The 20,151-nt window shown below is 41.2% G+C and overlaps 1 protein-coding gene across 4 annotated transcripts in view; it reads right to left on the bottom strand.

Annotated features, from left to right (window-relative positions):
• The window catches only part of LOC118785501 (adenosine kinase-like), a 133,220-nt gene that overhangs the window by 19,534 nt on the left and 93,535 nt on the right, over positions 1-20,151 (bottom strand). For all 4 annotated transcript variants that reach the window (XM_036540216.1, XM_036540198.1, XM_036540225.1 and 1 more), the window contains 2 exons: positions 18,601-18,771; positions 3,438-3,473 (listed from right to left, as the gene is read on the bottom strand). In XM_036540216.1, the coding sequence (XP_036396109.1) occupies positions 3,438-3,473; positions 18,601-18,771 (207 nt within the window). The remainder of the gene's footprint in view (positions 1-3,437; positions 3,474-18,600; positions 18,772-20,151) is intronic.

A 20,151-nucleotide genomic window follows, 5' to 3' on the forward strand; every position in this document is an offset into this window, starting at 1 on the left:
CAGAAGGACTGTACCATTCCAACACAAGACCAACACACACTCTGAAGTAAAATTTCCATGAACAGTGGGAGGGATTTGATTCAAACAGTTAACTAACACTGACAATAATGGATAGTGATGTGACACAAATTAGTAAGGCAAAAACAAAAATTTTGCGGTAACAGACACTACATGTACAACTTCAATGAACATCATTTTAGCTAAAATAACATATATATAATAATGTATACAAGTATCAGATACATGGAATGGCATATTTTGAATGTGTAGTTACATCAAACTATCAATTGCATTTGGCACAGAATGGCCTGTGTTTAAATCAATGCAGCTCAATGCTTTTTCTCTGCAGAAACAATAACAAATGCTTACTCACCAGAAACAGTCCATGTGAAGTATGGGTAATTTAGTTCAGACCTCTCAAGCTGACATGAGCCCAGTTCTACACTATCATGAAAAACATTTGTCTTCGGCAATTTACTTGTGTCAGATATTTAAAGATTTTACAGGGTTCTGAAATGTGTGTTTACACAATTGTACTGTAATTGTGAGACAGCATAAGGGAAAGATTCAATTACGACTCATCTGCAGTAGGCTACCTCATCTCTGGCCATCAAAAAGAAACAAATGGCCATCAGCAAGCATGGCTCGTGCCCGGATCTGGAGATGGTTTATAAAAAAAAAGAAATGGAACTCTCTTTTCCTTACTTTGACCAAAATTCAGTTTATTAGCATGCTGCCTCTCACATAATGGCAAAATGGAATGCAGCTGAGTAGAAATGCTCGACTGGTTTCACTCAGGGTGTCTCTATGCACTCCCGCAATGTCACAACATCGCCTTCAATGAGCACAAAGACTTTATATTGTTGCACTATAAATACTGTTTTCAAATGCTAGAACTTTTCTTTCTCAACAATAAAACTTTTAGTGTTCTATTGACATTCACAGTATTTTTCAGACCCAAAAAGCTGACCTTTTCTCAACTAAATCTCAAATGACTGTACAAGACCTCAGTGAATACGCTATTTTGTATTAACAGCATTAAAAAGCAATCTCTTATTTACATGTGATGAACAGTGAAATACAGGGACAGTTCAAGTCAGCTTCCCAACTGACAGGGAGGGATCCAATTTGCTGGCCTTCTCAGCTGGACTCAGCTGGTCAAACCCTGACTCTCGCCACTCCCAGCTGGCTCCCTGTTCAAGTGGAGTGGAATGTCAGTGGATGTGTGCCGGTTTAATAAAATGCATGAGTAGGTTTAAACAAAAATAAACCATGTTATCTCCCAGATTATCAAAGCGGGCGCATCAGCTGCTGACTGGCTGTTACTGAACGTAAAGAGGAGCTCAGAAACACAACTCCTGGGAATTATTCACAAAAACTGATTTACTGTCTGAAGCCATTTATATTTCAGAGGGACACATCCACACAGGACCCACTGGCTCCCCTCACCTCAGTTGTGGCTTACTGTCAGCAAGTGAAACACTGGGGAAAAAATTAGTTACCTTAATCACCGTTGTAATACACCATTAATGTAATACCATTCATGAGTATCAGACACCATGGTACCCCTACCAATAATGACAACTATAGTAGTATTTCAAGTGCGATTCTGAAGCATTCAGCCCTTTGAGCCACGTGATTATAATAACCACACCCCAGTCCTAACTGGGTTTCACTTGAGAATTAAGAGTTTCTGTTAGAATTCTGCTTCAAGCATTGAGCAAAAGATAGCTGAATTCACAAATGAAACTGATTGAAAGAAGGTTGTTAAGTAATCCGAAGCAATTTTAATGTTTGCACATTTTTACCCTCCAAGAAAGTACAAAATCTTCTTCACCACAGTAATGAGCCAGGGAGGGAGTTGCATTGAGGAAGGGCCTTTAGTTTTACACCAAAGCACTGTATTTGTCAGAAATAAGGGGGGAAAGTGCAGCAACTCTTATGGTAAGAAGCTCCACATCCATTTTTGATGGAATTCTCCTTTAGCCAGAGCGGCTTTGGCATCAGTACAATGCAGTTACAGTTGTTCAGATATGTGTTTGGAGCCATGAGTCACCTGAAGGGCAAGGGCAAAGCCACATGGTAATGTCCAATTAGCATATCCAAGGCTAATAAAGCATTTTTATTTCACAAGCTTTCCTGTTGAATTACCATTCACAAGCTTAACAGCCATTTAGCTGAGTTTTTCCCTCACATCATGAGACTGTCAGTATGTAGTACTGAAGTAGCAGACTGTGTGAATTAAAAGAAACTAAAGTGATGGCAACCATTAAACGACTTTATGAGCCCATGTGCACATGCATGTTTTGAAGAAACTCAATTTATCATTTTTGGGGGGCAAAAAAGAAGAAATAATCATGTAAAGCCCACATCTAGCGATTACATTTGTGACCCACAACATGAACCAAACGGTGACCGACAAAAATGCAAAACCCCGGACTCTGTAAACCTCTACACGTCCCCCCAAAATAAGCATATGCTACTGAAAACATTATTTGTGAAATTTCATGCAGCATATGCCATTTGCGAAGAGCGCAATTGTAAATCAACATGACAAAGGTAGTGTCGTCGTGAAGTGGTACCCGGTGTGTTCACAACGTTTGGTCTTTTGTATTTACTTTCTGTGATGTGAGTTTCTCTTCCTCCCTCCCTTTTTCTTTCTTTAAACCTGTCACCGCTGTCACGGTTTACTTTCCATTCCAGTCACGTTGATCGCACCTTAAGTGATTCTACACAATTATTCATGCCGGGAAGAAACACATTGAGCAGAGCTCTACATTTGAATAGATAAGCCACTTAAATTATTTAAGCATATCATTCATAAACTCACATTTACTTTTAATTGGAATATATGTTTAAGAGCGGCGAGTGAATCCTAACACAGATCTAACAGCAAAATGCCAAAATTAGCACTTCTCCCTCACTAAGGAAGCAGACTTTTTTTGCACTCACATATTTTATGTACTAACAAGCACTATAATTTTCATTTACATAATCTGAAACCACAGGTGGCAGTAATTCATTTATTAAAAGGATGCTGTACTATACTATTTAGTGTAGCGTTACAGCCGAGCTGGAGTGGTGAAGCCTCCCTCAGTGTAATGAAGCTAATGAGGGAGCTTTTTAACTAAGCAACCTGACAGGCCTGGTATCTGCAGAGGAAGCTTGAAACCATGCCCAAGTTCTCAGCTTCCCAAGAGGCTTTTCAAAATTCAATAAATAACATCTGTAGGCGATGTTGGGTGCAGACCTAGCACGGTGCGTCATAACAGAGAGCTGGCTGAACAAAGAAACCATGACGACTGCCAGGTTTCCATGGCAACTGCTGCAAGGCCCGGAGAGTATAATAGCACATCAATCACTGTCCGAAAGAACTTCATTATCAGCAAAAATGATCCTTCAGGATCTGTTTAGTGCACAATTGTCGGTCAACTCACCTCAAAGCCCTGCTCCCTGGCAAAAGTGGCTGCCTCCTGAAACGAAACACAAATGAATAGTTAATTATAGAGACAAGGGGGGGGGGGGGGGGGGGGGGGGGCTTTGGGGGTGGAGGGTATCACACAATGTAGGCACACAGACATCTCACTTTCTTCAGGCACTTATCTCAAGCTGTGTGCCACTTTGGGAGATTAAGTAGCGTGAACCGATTCTGCTTTGCTTACCCTTCAATTAGTATTCCAAAGGCCTGCACCTGTTCGGAGGCATCTGCCCGCGTTATTTTTTTTTAACTTACAACACCAGCATGACAAGACAACAGCATTTCAGCTTCCAGCCATCTCACTGCCCAATCTAATTCAGAGAAAAAAAACAGAGGCATGACAAGGTCAGCCCCCTCATGCCTTTTCTGCTATGGCATATATGGCAGTAATGACCAAAACAGAACATTTCCTAACAATTTCTGGCGCCATGTATCAAATAAGGAGCAATATGATATTTTATGCTGCTAAAAATGAGCTAATGCTGTGGCACTAAATGATCCAGTTGTGTCAGAAGGGTCTAGCTTGCACTTGACAGTGTGACCTTGGGGAGAGGTTGACAACCTGGCCCTTCAGGAAAAAAAAGGAAAGGGGGGGAGGAAAAAAAAAAAAAAAAACAACACCGAAAAAAAAACAATAAGGTTCGCGGGTCCCAGGGGGCAGCCTGCAGCCTGTCTGCCACGGGTCAGCATAATGGAGCTGGGGATGCGTCAATTAATCTGCCACACACAGATGAACCAGGGACTGAGCCAAGCCAGCACCAGCCTGGGCTTTGTGACAAGCAAAGGAAAATACAAAACAGAGCTGTTTGGGGCTCTGTGTGTGGGAGGGGAGTGGAGGAGCCATGTCTGGACTACCTGGCACTGTTGCAGTTTGAACCACACCCCCCCCCCCCCAACCCACTTTATTTATTCATTGATTTGTTAGCCATTGACTTTTTTTTCGGTGTGTTTTATCGCTGACAGCCTCGGCTTGTTACCTTTGCTGGATGTTCCCACCCACCTCACTGGGGCATTAGGGTCCTTACAAACATGCTGCAATAGTCAGGGTATATTTTACTATCTGGCATTAGAAAAGCCGTCAATAAGAATTACAACGAAAAAATGAACAGCAACAACAAAAAAAGTGTTACACTGTGTACTCTTCATGCACAAAAAATTAGTCCAATAATAGAAGCATCAAAATGCCATAAAAATACCACACTCTGTCACGACAAATACATGCATTGTAATGTTGTCTTTTTGTGCTGCAGTATTCACATAACTGTAGGCGCAATGTGTCAACTGTCAATCAATACCATGTTGGGAGATTCCGACATCTGCAATGCAAAAGTGGAGACGTGCAGCTGTAATACTGTAAAAACACTCCTGGAGGAATGTGTGTTAGCGGTAAAATGATGATAAAATTCAGATTTATTAGACAGAGTAATTGTTAATTTTTCGAGCAGCAGGGTTGTGTGTGAAGGATTCTCTCCCTTTGGACCCATCACTACCTCATCACAGCGGTATTAATTTGGAGAAGGAACACCTGGGTAGCGCCATCCACTCACACCTGTGCAGGTAATTCATTTAAAGAGACGGTTATATTTTAAATCAGATATCCAGCATAATTAGCATGCTACGTTTTTTTTGCTGTCCTTAGGATGTGTTTTCCCTCTGAAGGTGAAGTCAGCGGCTTTGATTCCTTCCCTGCTCATCACATGGTCTCTTTGGTCAGTGTACGAGGCAAAACATAACAAGGAGGGCTTTGAATATCAACTCTCCGCAGACCCAGAGGCCCATATTTAATATAAAGCCATCATCAAAATGTATGAGAAGCTTCTCCTGTTGGGGGCTCATAAGGCAAAGAGATATTTTTAGAGCAGCTAGGCTAATAGTCTGGAGCCAAAAAACCAGCCGAGGAGGTGAGCTGGTGCGCCAAGGAAAACTAAGCAAGGTACATATACTGTATGTTACAGGGGGCCCATTTTACAGCATCTCACTTTCTATTATGTTACATAGGGGAGTAGAAAAATAAGACAGGAGAGTTTTGAGTCTGAAAGTTGTTAAGGACTCTTAGGTGTGCTCTAAAAAACTAAGAAGCATAGGTGTTAGAAAAAATCCAGATATAGCAACAACACTGATTGTATGGGCATGCTTAAATCACTATGTGTCAACCTGTATGATTACACAGTTGAAGCTCATCATAGATTTATTAAATCATTATGGTCTAGAAGTATTTTCACAAAAAACACATCAAGTTTAAAGGCTTTGAACTGTAAACACAGTGGAAAGGGCATGGATGACCTCTTCACATCTTGCTGAACATGTCTAAGCCATCTGTGAAATAAGGTATCGCCACACAATGGGAACGAAATCAGAACAGCAAGCAACCATTCCTGGGAGTTTTTTGCAAATGGCAGCACAAAAACAAGGAATTCTGGGATTATACACAACAGAGCAGTCTCTAGGGAAGGGTGGAAATAATCTGTTTTCTTAACTTTTAAAAAAGTCACATGTGACTGTCAGACTTGGGTGGTCTTCTCTATCTTGTGTTATTAAAATTTGCCTTTACCAAAAATGGAACATTTTGAGAGACTTAAGACTAGGAACTGCTTCCTTCATGAGGATACATGCACCATTAATGTGACACTACAGACCACTGGCGCACCAATATATGAAATCCTGGAACCCCCTGATACAAACCCTTCTTACATTCTATAACACCAGTGACTGGCATATTAACAGAGCACTGAGCTATTTGCATTGCCGAGGTTAAACAGAGTTTATGGGGAGTAATTATGCAGTATAATTCTGGATTAGCTCTTTGAATTAGTGTTTATTCACCGGTGGAGTGTTATTAAAAGTACACAGTGTGACCTCTCTGACGACCAGAGGATTACGCAAAAGAAATAATGGTTAAGTAATTCCTCCACTTTGTGCATCAGATGTATTCAGGCACTGCAATGATGTAATAATAGCCTTAAAAACCCATAGGAGACTCCCAGGTGTCAATCTGGACCACAAAATAGTCATGGCTGACAAAATAAGACAAAACCCACCATATTGCGAGATTCTCTTTGAAAGCAATAAGCTGACAGCCATATGGCTCACAGAAAAATAAAATACTCCTATTGTGGTATTTCACAAAGCATATAAATCAAAGAGTGAGAGCCAGTGTTTAGGTTAATAAAAGCTGATAAGCTGAAAAGCATAACTCCCTCAGGCCATTGAGAAAATAAGCATTAGCTTGACCGGGTTAGTCCAGGCTGATGCTGAAGCAGAAATTGAATTGTGTTTGACATGGGGGTTTGCTGGCGAGGTTTGGCCTGACAAGTTATTTACAAGGAGGGTTGTGTTTATTTCCTGTTTATGGTCATTCAATAAGTGGCTGCTGCTGAGGGTCAGTTGTGAAGCCGAGTGTTCCCATGTTCTGAAGAGAAAGGAAGACCGACTCATGTCAGGGTAGATTCCTTTGTCACATCTAAAGCCTCTTAAATCCTTCACATATGTCTGGGAGGTTAACAGATTATTCCCCTTGAACATATAGAATAATACTCAGCAGAGGTAAGAGAAGCTATCAGTGAAACACTTCTCAAAAACTATGATTTATTTACACATTAAATTACACATTAATTAAGCTGCAGAAATTTCTAGTTAGAGAACACTAATCCTGAGTCCTGGAATGTCTATGGACTGAGAAGTCCATCATACCATTATCTCCATCTGCCCTCCTCTGTATCATATAGAAGACAAATACGTGCAGTTAAAGATCAAGGGTGCACTGCACTCTAAGGCAACTAGATATTGCAAAAATCTGACTGATTAATTGAGTGACTAATTCTTCAATTGAATGGATAACACTTGAGGGAAACAGGAGAGAGCTGAGTAGTCTCACAGTAAGTACAAGCTCTCCACAGAGTACAACTGCCACCTTTCCAATGTTTGCCTCTCTATGCTCTATGGTTTTTGCATCTGCCCGTCCTGTTGTGTTCAAATCACAAAGCCCTATTGAACGCCTGGGTATGCTTGAAGCCAGAGAAAATCCTTTGCTTTAGATACTCTCACTCTAGGCATTGGAAAACTGTAGTTTAACCAGACAAATCACCTCCAGAAAAAAAAGAAAAAATGAGAAAATACTGAACCACATCAAATTCATACTTGAGATCATACTGTATGTCTTTTCCCTCCATGAAATGTACATATGTCTGACCACTGAATGTCTTCTGAATTTCTTTGGGGTCTATTAATGAATTAGTTTCCATTATTTTCCCAATCTGCACCAATTTTCCAACATCTTCATCGTTCTCCCATCAAAAAATGTTATGTCTCGACTAGAATATGCCAATTTGGTCAGGCTACCCCATTTTAATTAACTTCAAAGATGCTTGCATATGAAATAAAGACATGCTTTGAAGATACAGGCAAATATTTTGGCACATAGACCAGGGCAGGAAGACTACTTAGATTTGTAAAAATTACTTGAACTTGAACTCAACACATCTATAGAAGAGTTAAAAGTAAAGCATGTCAGATGAGTCTGGACGCCCAGTAAGTTTCTCTGATTGATCAGACATGCACCAGGGTCAGAGGATCAGAGAAATTGTTTTCACAGTGGCAAACGAAAAACCAAAACCAAACAACATTTGGTATTCAAATGAATCTCTTTAATTTTCTTCACAGACTACCACGTGAAAAGAAATAAATAACTAATCAGCAGAAACAATGCTACAGATAGACGCTCTTGAAATGACCCTCGGGGCTATGCACAGTCGTGTGTCAGACCGCGAGCTGAGGAGAGCGGTTGGGAGCAGCTGCTGGCTGTACTGGAAGCCATGTCACGTCCACAGATCCCCGTGGCAGGAGAGCACCCAAAGCAAGTGATTATTAATATGATAATCTGTGTTCAGAGGCTTGGGCCTCTCTGTCTGATGGCAGCCGGCTCAAAGGAGGACAGGTTAAGGAAATAAACAACCTGCAATGAGGTCTTAGGGCTCCCTGGAGAATGCAGCATTTCTATTCAAGCATGACGTGCAAAAAACAGCAGAGCGAGGTGGGGACGACCGCCAGAAACGCATTTTGAGTGGGAACTTTTTCAAAAGAAGTGGTCCTGGATTTTACCAATGCCTGGCATGTTTAGTCTATGGGCTAGGCTCCACACCACAGGTCCTAACTAAAGCAAATACCCGCATTGTTCATCAGACAGCACCAAATAGAGGTAAAAGCGTATGTGTTGCAGGCTCATATACATCTCTCTGGATTCTCACTTGTTTTTATTACAGACCTCTTGCATGAATATTTTTCTGTAACATACGTCATTTATAATTCAATTTAGGACACTGCCAGCATTAATATAACTGAAAAAACATTCCCTATCAATAGCATAGTAAAATGTTTAAAATCTATATAATCAGAAAGAATAAATGGTTACATTTAAGTAATCAGTCCGTGGAATTCAGAGTGAATGGTAATACTTCATGTAAATATGTATAAGATTTGGGTGCTGTGGAAATTGCTGGATTATATTTTTAAAATATTTTTATTTGATTATAATTTTTCTTTTGAAAACTGTGAAAATTAACTGTAGAACATTATATTACGTTTTAAGAGCAAATTCCTAAAAAAACAAAAACAAAAACAAAGCATAACAAAATCAGAGATCAGGAGCATACAAACCAAAATACTGTGACATTAACTCTCTTGCACTCTCTTTAATTTTTTGTATATGCATCTTCAATGCATTCCACCGCTTTCTTTGTTGCCTCTTTTTAAAAAGCAGCTATTCAATCCTCAAGACATTTTATCAACCTGTTTCACTCAATGCATTGAGCGATTCAGAGGAAGAGAGAGGTGGATGGGGAAAAGAATAGAATGGATAGGTATTTCCCTAATTCCATTAGGGCGTCGAGCTTGGTGGTTATGTTGGACAGACTTGGAATTCTCTGTTAAACCGCAGCAATGTATTCATTCTCATAATCCATTACAGTCTGCAAAGAAATTCTGTAGAACTGACAGATGACTTTATTCCCATCAACACTTGCAAAATTTGGTAAAAGACAATTGTTGGTAAAGTGAAACCTTGTACAAATGGTGTGGTGTTCACAAGCAAGTGCCCAACTAGCAGGACACACATGGGTACTTGGGGTGACACGCTTTAACATTAATTCTAAATTATATGGAGATTAATTAATCAACATGATTTATTTCTGGTCCATTCAAGGAGACACATCACACTATAGAACCACTACACTCTGCATTGTCTAACATAAAGGGAAAGAAATTACTATTACAGAAGAGACTACTATAGAAAGAAATAGAGAGAAACTACAATATACAATTATATCATATATTATAAATAAATTATATCAAGATATAAAAAATGTTATTTTTCACAGCTAATTACAAATGCAGTTATTCTATACTAAGGTGTAACTAACATAGCATAGAGTTAACCACAATGCTATAGAAGGTCAACCCACACATCATATGAAGATATCATACTTGACATCCAACCCTTTTTTCAGAAAAGAACTAATGTATGCCTCAACTTCATTTCATCTTAAACCATCAACTGAATGACTTTTCACCCAATGTTAGAATCTAGAATAGAGCACTCTATGAAGGTATGCATAATAATCTGAATTGCTTGTGGCAGACCCATTCACCGAGTTAACCCAGAAAGACTGTTATGCAAAAAAAAAAAAAAAAAATTCATGTCATGGAAAAACAAGGTCAACATCATCAGTACTGTGATCAGACAAGTCTTATACTAGATATGCGTTATCTAAAAGGAAGCATACTGCACAGTTACAAACTCGTGCTATACGGTCTTGTTTTTAAGGCTTAGGACACTATTTAATCATCATTAATTAAATAGTTTTTTTCAGTTTTTTCAGGTTAATTTTGGAAAAAAAAAGAAAAAAAAAACAAGAAAGACCAATGATACATTCTCTGATAAATTCTGGCTCAGAAGCACAAACATATGGAGAGGAAACCACTAAAATAAACAGTGATCCTGATGTCCTCTAAATGAGTAGAAAAGTTATCGATAATTTAACAGGATCTTGCACTGAAACAGAAAAACTGAACGGCGTGTCCAGCCCTCTGGGGTCACATGTCTCCAGGACATGGCACATCACCATCATCAACTCGAGACAGTTCATTTAATTTTCATGCCATTATGGCAGGGAAGCATTTATGAACTGTTACAGGGGATGGATGTTAAACCTTTTACCAGATCTGCTTCAGTGGATTACAGATGTCATTACCAACTGCGGAGGGCTCAGCATGAACTATCTCAGCACCCTCCTCTCAATTAAGGAGCTGATAACGGGGAAACTCTGCCTTCAGAATGCAAGCTTAAGACTTTTTCTTTTTTTTTTTCCTTTTACTGCCGCCTGGCAAAAAGATGCAATTTAATCAAAAACGCATGCAGCCAAGCAAGACATTTCAAACTTCCTGCTGTTGCTCAGTTGTCAGACTAAGGGTGACAACCCGGCAACACAAACAAACACTGCTACATAGCAACAGAATGGGTTCACCTGCGTGCACAGCCAGTAGGGTAGTTTCATCACCAAACATTTATTTCTTTTGAAGCAGGTTCACTGCAGTGCTGCTGCCTTTGCCTCTGTCCTGACCCCTATCTCTGTCCACAAACGGAAAGGACGAGAGCTTTAACCCAAAGCTACTAGAAAGGTTAAAGGTCAAATATTTGGAAATGAGTTATAACCCATGCATCTCAAAAAGGAAATATGAAGCAAACAGAATTAGTAATACAGGATATAACTACATCGTGTAAAGGAAACAAATGTAAAGCTGTGTATTGTTCTCCTACGGCCAGCATATCTTCTGGCATGTTACCATCTAACGGAAGCGATCGAGACAACAGCCGTGCTTGTCGATACAGGGGGCCTTTTCAGCAATGTGTACGCATGCATGTCTCTCCCTCTGCTGGACCTCACCTCCAGCCAGGAACATGAGGTCAGCTTACAACAGCATAATGGCACAGAACATCTGTCAGGATCCTTTCAACACTTGGCCAAGTTCACGGAGGAAGATCCGGCTAAAATGTGTGAATGATGAAAACAGGCGGCGAGCAGGAAAATACATAATGATATCCAATTATTTAATTGGAGAAACTCCTTAAACAGATATAACTGCATATACTGATATCACTGAAGATTATTTGCTGACAGAATGAGGGGAATCTTGTGAATGAGGATGAAATAACACACATTCCTCGTGTATTCATCACCTATAATGCAGATCCAATCTTCTGTTGGAGGATAATAACCCGGCCTTTCTGTTTTTATTACGAACGTATGAGCATTTGGCTCACTCCGCTTACCTCATAATGTGAAACAAAGATCTGGTCTATTGGGATTTGCACGCATCAAACAATGAAAAAGAAAAAAAAAGAAGCTTTTAATACAATCTGAACCATTTGTATTGCGGAGATGAAAGCTTTGTTTAAATGAACTGGCCATATGAAAATTGAGATTGCGTCCCCAATGCTATCTGTAGATGTGGTATGAAATGGCCTCTTGCCAGATGAGCATGGAGAGAGGGGAAGCAGGCTCTAATTTATAGAGGCTCACAGAAGCTGACCGTCTCAGTGGCCTGAAAACAGCTAGCACTTGTGACACGATTTGCTGAGAAAGAAAACCCGCAAGGCTTTGCTTAAAGGAAATGCCTGGAATGGCGCAAGCAAACGACCCCTCATGCAGGTCATCAAAACAACAATTTATTCGGTTCAGCTGGGAACAATGGGCCACTTCAACAAAATGGGGTTTTAAAATAAATTTCAGATTGCTTCCTCCGTCACTCAATGGCCTGCAATGTATCAATTTCACACGAGCTTGTATAGACGGTAAGCTCATGCTAAAAACGTACTGTCAATCGATCTCCTCTCCATCAATTACATTTTTTTCAGAGGCAGCATATAATAAGCAGCATCTATCCACAGAAGTGACAGGCTCACGGTTATAGGTGCTTTGGTTAAAATGCGCATCAATATAATGATATGGTAAAAAAATAAATAAAAGCTCCTGACTGCTGTCTCTTCATCTAATGCTACATACATACATCTAAACTCCAGCGCAGGCAACTGTCTTAACCACGTGCTTGTTACCACACAGTTTCTTCTCTTTTCAAAGAGTCTGCAGCAGGACCATATGCTAATACATGAACAAGCTGCTCAAAATCAAATTCCAGTGGTGCCTATCAAAAGATAAATGAACACACTAATAGGTTCCAGTTGCAATAATACACATGCATTCATGCATTAATGCAACTAGCCAGCAGGATTTTGTCTGATCTACAGGATTAGAGCAGAGAGACCCCACAGTTTGCCCAACAGAAGGTATAGCAGGGTCCGTTTTCTTTCATATTTCAACAACAGATTTTTTCAGTTTTAACTTGGCTGTTGTGTGTGTGTGGATGTCTGAATCCCACCCCACAGACATGTGCATGTCAGACATCGTATTCCCCACATCCTGACATGGTCCCCACATCGCCTTCGGTTCAACAAAGAACAGCATGTGTGCACATTTCAAGGACGTGACAGCAAACGTTTCATTTTCCCCTCTCACACACAGTGCATTCTTGGGGGTGATTCATATTGCCTTGTGTCATTTTGATATTTCAGCCGCCATACAGTGTATGAACAGAGGCTTAGGAAGTTAACTTCAGAATAATTACCTTAAAAAATGATGTTTGGAATCACCTGTCGGCAAGCATAATGTCACTAGGGCTGAGCTTTGCAGGGCCTGACTAGCACCTCATTAAGGGTCCTGTCCTTCATTTACATAGTAGTGTGCCTGCCCGAGGTGTGGGTAACGGAGTTCAATCCCCGGTAAAGGTCATCTCTTCCTTTGCCCCCTGGGATGCAGCTGCATGCTTGTGTCCTGTTCATTACTAAAGAAGAACCAAACAGTACAGACCAAATGTACTTTTGCTGCAGCCTGCAATGGACAAACTCTGGTGGTCGTTATGCTCTTTCAACTGCTGCGGGGGACAATGGTGGGTGAGGACTTGCGGAAGCCAAGGAGAGAATGCACTCTGGAAAAAAAAAAAAAAAAAAAAAAACATGACGTGGCTGTGGGATCGGAGTCATGAGGAGAAAAAGGGCCCTGTTGTTTTCCACCGGAGTGCAAGAGATAAAAGGGGGGAAAAACATCACATCGGCCCTCCGAGTTCCTCTGGATCACAAGCAGGAAGATACAGGGTGTAGTGTATCAGAGCGTGGTGCTGTTAAACTTCTCCAAGTCACTCCAGCAACAAGCTGACATCCTGCACTCACTCCCGCTGTGACAGAAATACACTGGCCCCAGCGCCAGCAGAGCGCTCGCACTATTGATCTGCTCCCAGTACAATATCTTCACTTACATCCATCATTATTCTCCCTCAAAGGACTTTGGTCTCTGCCCGCTTGTTAAGATGCTCTATGGTTTCACATTTCCTTGCGCTGTCGAGGACCTCTCTTTTAACCTCAGCAATTTCAAATATTTTATGGTTCAATCTGGAGGATTTCAGAGACTGCCCTGTGATGCACAATTACAGTTGTTAGCAGAACTCCCCCTGGTAGAGGCATGCCAGTTCCCACAGAGCAACTGCGCTCACACTGCTAGGATTACTAATAGAAACTGTTGGGCATGGCTGCCTGAGATGTGTACTGGGCAATTCACACAAATACAATCTGAGGTTCAGAAGAGGCAGGTGAATATTTTATGCATTTCATAGCAGTTTGAGAAATCCAATGATGGCCAAAAAAATATTTTGGAAAAAAACCCCAAATATTTATATTATGCACAGATATAAAAAATGCATTTCAGTTTGAATACAATGCTGGATTCTGTATTGCAGCCACATGATTTGTCAGCACCTCATATTTTAACATTTTTTAAAATGCATCTAGGGTTTTTTCTTAGCCCAGGGAAAGTGTTTGGCTGGATTACAGTACCAAGTACTTATAAATCTGCTACACAAGGACCACTGAGTTGGAATGCAATTCATTTTCAAAAACAGACTTCTTCTAGAAAACATAATTACTTCACGTCAATCTAAACCTTCTGGGTCTGTCTGACATATTCTACCTTTTCCTGAACATTAAGGAGATACTTCTTTACCAAGCCTGTGGGTCACTTCAGTGTGCTGTGTTGATGATCACAAGAATGTTAATGTCTCAGACGATCCCCAGTGCCTCGGGGCTGGCTCAGTTGATCTCCAACCGAGTCATACAGAAAAGCGTGTTTTTTCGTCGCAGTCTGCGTGTCTTTGTTTTAGCGTGCGAGACTGGATGCGCTCTGAAAGCTACAGCCATAGACCCCCAAACCCCCCCACCCCCACCGCTTGCTGTGGGTGTACCGACATGGCAACGTTCATGGAATGGAAGGGTGGGGGGCAGGCACTTTAGCGCCAGAACAGCCCTTATAGCCTCGGGAGGTCCTTGGTGAGCTCGCCATCACCCACTCACTGACAGCTGAGAGCACGGACATGAACGCTGCTCACACGTCAGCAGTGATAAACAGCCACGGGCCTCGCCACACAGATAAGGCCTCCTAGCAGTCCATCAAACAAACAAACGATGACGAGTCCACAGCGATGCGGAGAAACACATCCATATTACCGTATATCTCCCCTCCCCTCTTCCACACGCTCTCTTCAGCTGTACTGGAAAAATCATTACACACCCCCCCTTCCCTTCCTTCATACAGACTCTCTGGGCATGTTGAATAGAGAAGACAGACCAACATGCCTGAGGAGATTTCTGAAATAGTATCTTGCTGTAAAAATGCTCATATTCTTCCACTAGAAGCATGAGCAATTGGTGCAGGTTCAGAAATAAGCAAAGAATGTGCCTACACCTGATACAAGGATGTATGAACTTAAATCAAAAAACAGGAAATATGTGGAAAAGAAAGAGAAATCTTTGTCATTTGCTTTCATAGCCTGAGGAGCATATTAACTAAATGGTCGTTAAAAACCTTGACCACAGCCTGATCACAGAAGTGATGATGGTTATTTGCTCTGCGCATGGCGTATTAAGTATCATGTTAATACCTCTCCAGACGCCCTTTTTACATTTGTTAAATCCAATGGGCCAGCCATTTTCAATTACAACAGGTCCCCTCCATTTGGGTATCTCTCTTAAACACACACAAATAAGCTCCTACTGAGCGGGGATATGGGTCGGATGAATTGGACAGCACCAGCAGAAAACGTGTGGGAGGCATATACTGCCAATGATAGGCAGAACAGAGGGAACGGGAGAGACAGCCAGGAGGCAAAGGCAGGTCCTCATCCTGAACCGGCTCACAGTGTCTCTGTGGCTCCATTTTATGAAGAGCAAAGCGCTTTAAATCATTTACTAACCTTGCAGCCGTCCTAGACAGAAAAAAAGGCCAGTTATTTGAAATGATCTGAATCGCACAGGGAGTGAATCACGGCTTACCAAACGTCAGTCAGAGAGATTCATTCAACGTCGGCTCATCTTACGATTTATCCGCATTGTCTGTGTGCCTGCGATACAAATTCATGAGTAATAAGCAAATAATTTCAATTGTAAGGTTTATCGTATGTAGTACAAATGACAAGAAAACTGTGTATAATTTCAGCAGCTCATTCATCGCCATCTGGTTTCGGCAATAACGATTCCTCATTCTTGCCTAATTAACTGTGGCCATTAACTGTTCAGAAATGTTATGCTCCGAGTTTATGTCATGTAATCAGAGTACAGCCTACAAGGACTCCATTAGGCCAGCGCTGTTCCCAGGTTATCGCAGTACATGTTTGCCAATTAACGGGAGAACTGTCTGATGTGAGACTGAATGACTGGTTCTTCACTATCTCATCGTACCAGTGCCATGGTAACGACATCACTGCTCCTCACTGTCCACGAAGGTAAACAACTCCCCAAAAGCAGTAATTACCATGCTGGTAACAATCTTGCATAAGGGAGAGCCTGTGGTTGCAATTTGAGGAGCCACTGAACTCAGGTCTCCATTTAAGACAAATAGTTGCATCCAATATGTAAACAAAGTTCAATACAGATAGCTATATAACATTATCAAAAAGGCATATAACAATTGTTGCCACTCTGTGTAAATTTTTATACATTTAATTTTTCTGTAATTAGCTACTAAACTGTGGCACTAACACACAGTATATCTTAAGTTCTACTTATGAACAGGCTATTCAGTGTGATTATAAAAATAAAAGTAACCAACCCTAAATAAATAAAAAATATTTATGTAAAACTGCCATTATGTCTTTTTTTCCCAAAGCCAGGGAATTTTGGCTTTGAAGTGAGTATTTTATTCAACGGAATATGAAAAGAGCACTTTGACGCTCTGAGAGACAGACAGACACATTAAATTTCCATTTGCCGCACTCTGCAGTCTGGAGGAAGCCCTCCCTGGGAGGCTGACTGTCAGCGACTTGTGAAAAACACCATGGGGTAGAGTAGACCCTTCACCGGGAGGTCTGCGTGGCTGCATCGGCCTGCTCGCCTGTCAGTCACAATGCGTGGCGCATGGCCGCGAACCCTGTCTGTCACGGCTTTCATTGAGAGAGAGACCTCGGCTTCCCGTGCACGGGGCTTGCTCGGTGTGTATGCTTCATTCCTTGATGGCCTGAGAGACCTGCCTTACCACGGAGGCCTGGGCAGACAGCCACAGACATGATCCTGAGCAGGTTCCGCTGCAAAAAAAAAGCCAGGCCTTCTAGGATCTACGCCTGCTGATAGCAATCTCACACCTCAGATATAATACGCTGTATAAGTCACACCTGTGTAGCAGTCACCTTTAAAAGAAAGGAAAAAAAAAACAGTTTCTCCCCTGATTTTTTTTTGCTCCCTGGTAATTCCAAGAAAATGTCTATACACCCTTTTCCGTCCTCCACCCAATGTTCCAGGAAAGAAGCTAAGTATTAACTATTTCAAAATATACCACAGACCTGCCGGCTAAATCACTGAAATGGCAACAAGGAAACCAAACTGGCAGCTATGACCACTGGAGCGTTACTGTGTCCACTGCTTCACTGTGTCTGCTGTGATTGCCAGGGATTTTAACATTGCCAGTGTGCACAACACAGTGAAGTATACCCGCGAACAACTGTTTCTCACTATTTCAGGGGCAACACATCAGATTCTCTCTTCTCTCTCATCTACATTTCTATAACTGAGAGAGGACTATTGGTTGTACATGAGTATTCAGATAAAAGATTACATCCATGATGCCAGGTGTAGAGTTTTTCTAAAATACACAATTACAAAAAATCAAGCTGTAAGATATACTGGGGTCCTGATGATTTCTATTTTTCTATGATGTGTTCATGGACATGCAGGTGATATAAGAGGCAGGACTAAGTAAAATGTTACTGACTGAAAATCTGAAATTCCCACAGGTGAAACCAGTGTACCATGTTCACAGAAAGAAGCTTCCCTGGTCCAACCAATTAAAGAAAGGAGTGAAACATATGTGAAGTCAGGTCTTTCACTTGTTGATAAAACAAAACAAAACAAAGCCAAAGTCAGCAGGAGCCCAACATTCTCTGGGAATAGCTTATTGGGTTGGTCTCCAGCTGCATGGACCACAGCTCCACACAGCCAGACCCCAGTAATGTATTTTAGTGGAGAGGGGATAGACGTAATTGTGGCCTTCCACCCCCCCCCCCCCGGGAAATGTTCCTTTGAATGCTTTCTTGGGCTAGACTGCTTAGTCAAGACCTGCTTCCCAGCCACAGTGGCCTGTGACCATGAGGTGACCTCCACCCGACCACTCACTTACACTCAGCTGAGAAAAATCAATAGATTAAGTGGCATGAAATCATGACACTATTAAGATGAATGATTACAGGATTAATTCTTATACGTACTCACTTTATATGGCGGTGTCTAGGCAAAATGTTAAATGGGCAGAGGGGAGGGAAAAAATGCATTACTCTTGGAAACCTACAGTACAGTACTTAATTTTTCCTGTTCGAAAAGGCTATTACCACCCACACACACACACACACACGCACGCACGCACGCGCGCGCACACGCACACACACGCGCGCACACTTCAAGTATGAAGGGTTTTAAACTGTTACATGCGTTGTAAAGATGTCAATCCTAGAGCCCTTGACAAATGGAGCGGCTGACTCACCGTTTCATTCCCGAACAAGATGTCGACGTATGGCATGACCTTCATCATGGGCTCCTTGAAGAACTGACTGATGAAAGGGGCTGACAGGTTCAAGCCGAAGACCTTGTTGTTTTCTGAGGCGTGCCTTGCCACCTTCAGTATTGACTCCGGGGACACAGTCAGGAAGAAACCCTGCGTAAAGGAGACAGTTATTTGGCAATACTACGACAACACAACAGCCTGCAATTCTGTTTTAGCCCATCATTTGTCTTTGTTCTACTGTTTTGTTTTCATCAATGATGATATCTGGTTGCCAGTTATCAATAATGTTTTTGCAACCGTATACAGTTTCTTGCGATGGCCTCTCTCCACTGACAGTTTCATTGTTAAGGCAAACATTCTAAATACAATATAACTGACTGACTGACACAAAACTAAAAGTTCATTCACCAAATCACACAAACCATGCACCTGGTTTCATAAAAGCATAGAATATAAGCAGATTCATATAAAGACTTGACAAAATCTGATTTTATCAAGAGCGAGATAAACAGCAAAATGGATTAACAGGTATCAATGGTGACATACTGACTACTTAATTGCTTTGGACCCTGAACAGCAAAGACTGTGTCAGAAGGTAATTCAATAAAACAGAGGGCACCTTCTGGGCAATTCCAATACTGGAGAAAATGCAAGGTTGTTTTACCTCCTCATCCCTAAAGACTGCAGTAGAATGGAGTACAATATGTTTATCTAAAATAAACTTTTAATCATACACAAGATGATCAAAGGTAAATAGGAGAAACAGCAGACATGCAATTTTCCACTCAACTTAAAGGGCCTGAAAATGCCATCTAGGACGAGGCAGATGGCTGAGGGCCAGGCCCTGTACTGAAGGAAGCTACACACTCGTATCTGATGATGTGGAAAACAAAAGTCCTGTCTGGACTCTCCTTACTTGGTAACAAGAGAGGCCCCTCTCTGTATTGTGTGAATGAATACAAATCAGGTAAGAAAACACCTTTGTATTTTAACCTGAAACCAGAAACCTGACCCCCATCCAACCTCACAAAACTCCTCTTTTGATAGCAATCTTCTCTACCGTGTTTTAAGCAACACAGTTATTCATAATACACACAGGGAGCAAGAAAGATTCTACTTTGGATACATTTAATCAAGACACAAAAGCTTTCACTGTCTGCGAAAACGGAGCACTCATTAAAGCACGCATGTAACACAGGAAAAGTGAATGACACATTCAGGGCAACTGAAGGCATTACATTTTTCAGAACAAATTCTACAGGTAGTTGTGTGGAAAAATTAATGTGAGCTAAAATGTATTAAAATGCAGTACAAGTCAGGATGCCCTGTTAAACTTGAGGTGGTGGACAACTTCTAAGGTAATCTGTTGGGTACAGAAGTTGCAGGAATATACAGTGGACAGGCACAGATATTAATTCAAGATGAACTGTGCAATTGCACAAGCAATTAGTAGTGCCTACAATTTTATCAGGAGTCTTAACAACTTTGATGTTTAACCTTTTAACTTGATGGTCAACAGAGTTCAGGGAA

Source organism: Megalops cyprinoides, chromosome 1 (genome assembly GCF_013368585.1).
Source record: "Megalops cyprinoides isolate fMegCyp1 chromosome 1, fMegCyp1.pri, whole genome shotgun sequence".
Classification (NCBI taxonomy): Eukaryota; Metazoa; Chordata; class Actinopteri; order Elopiformes; family Megalopidae; genus Megalops; species Megalops cyprinoides.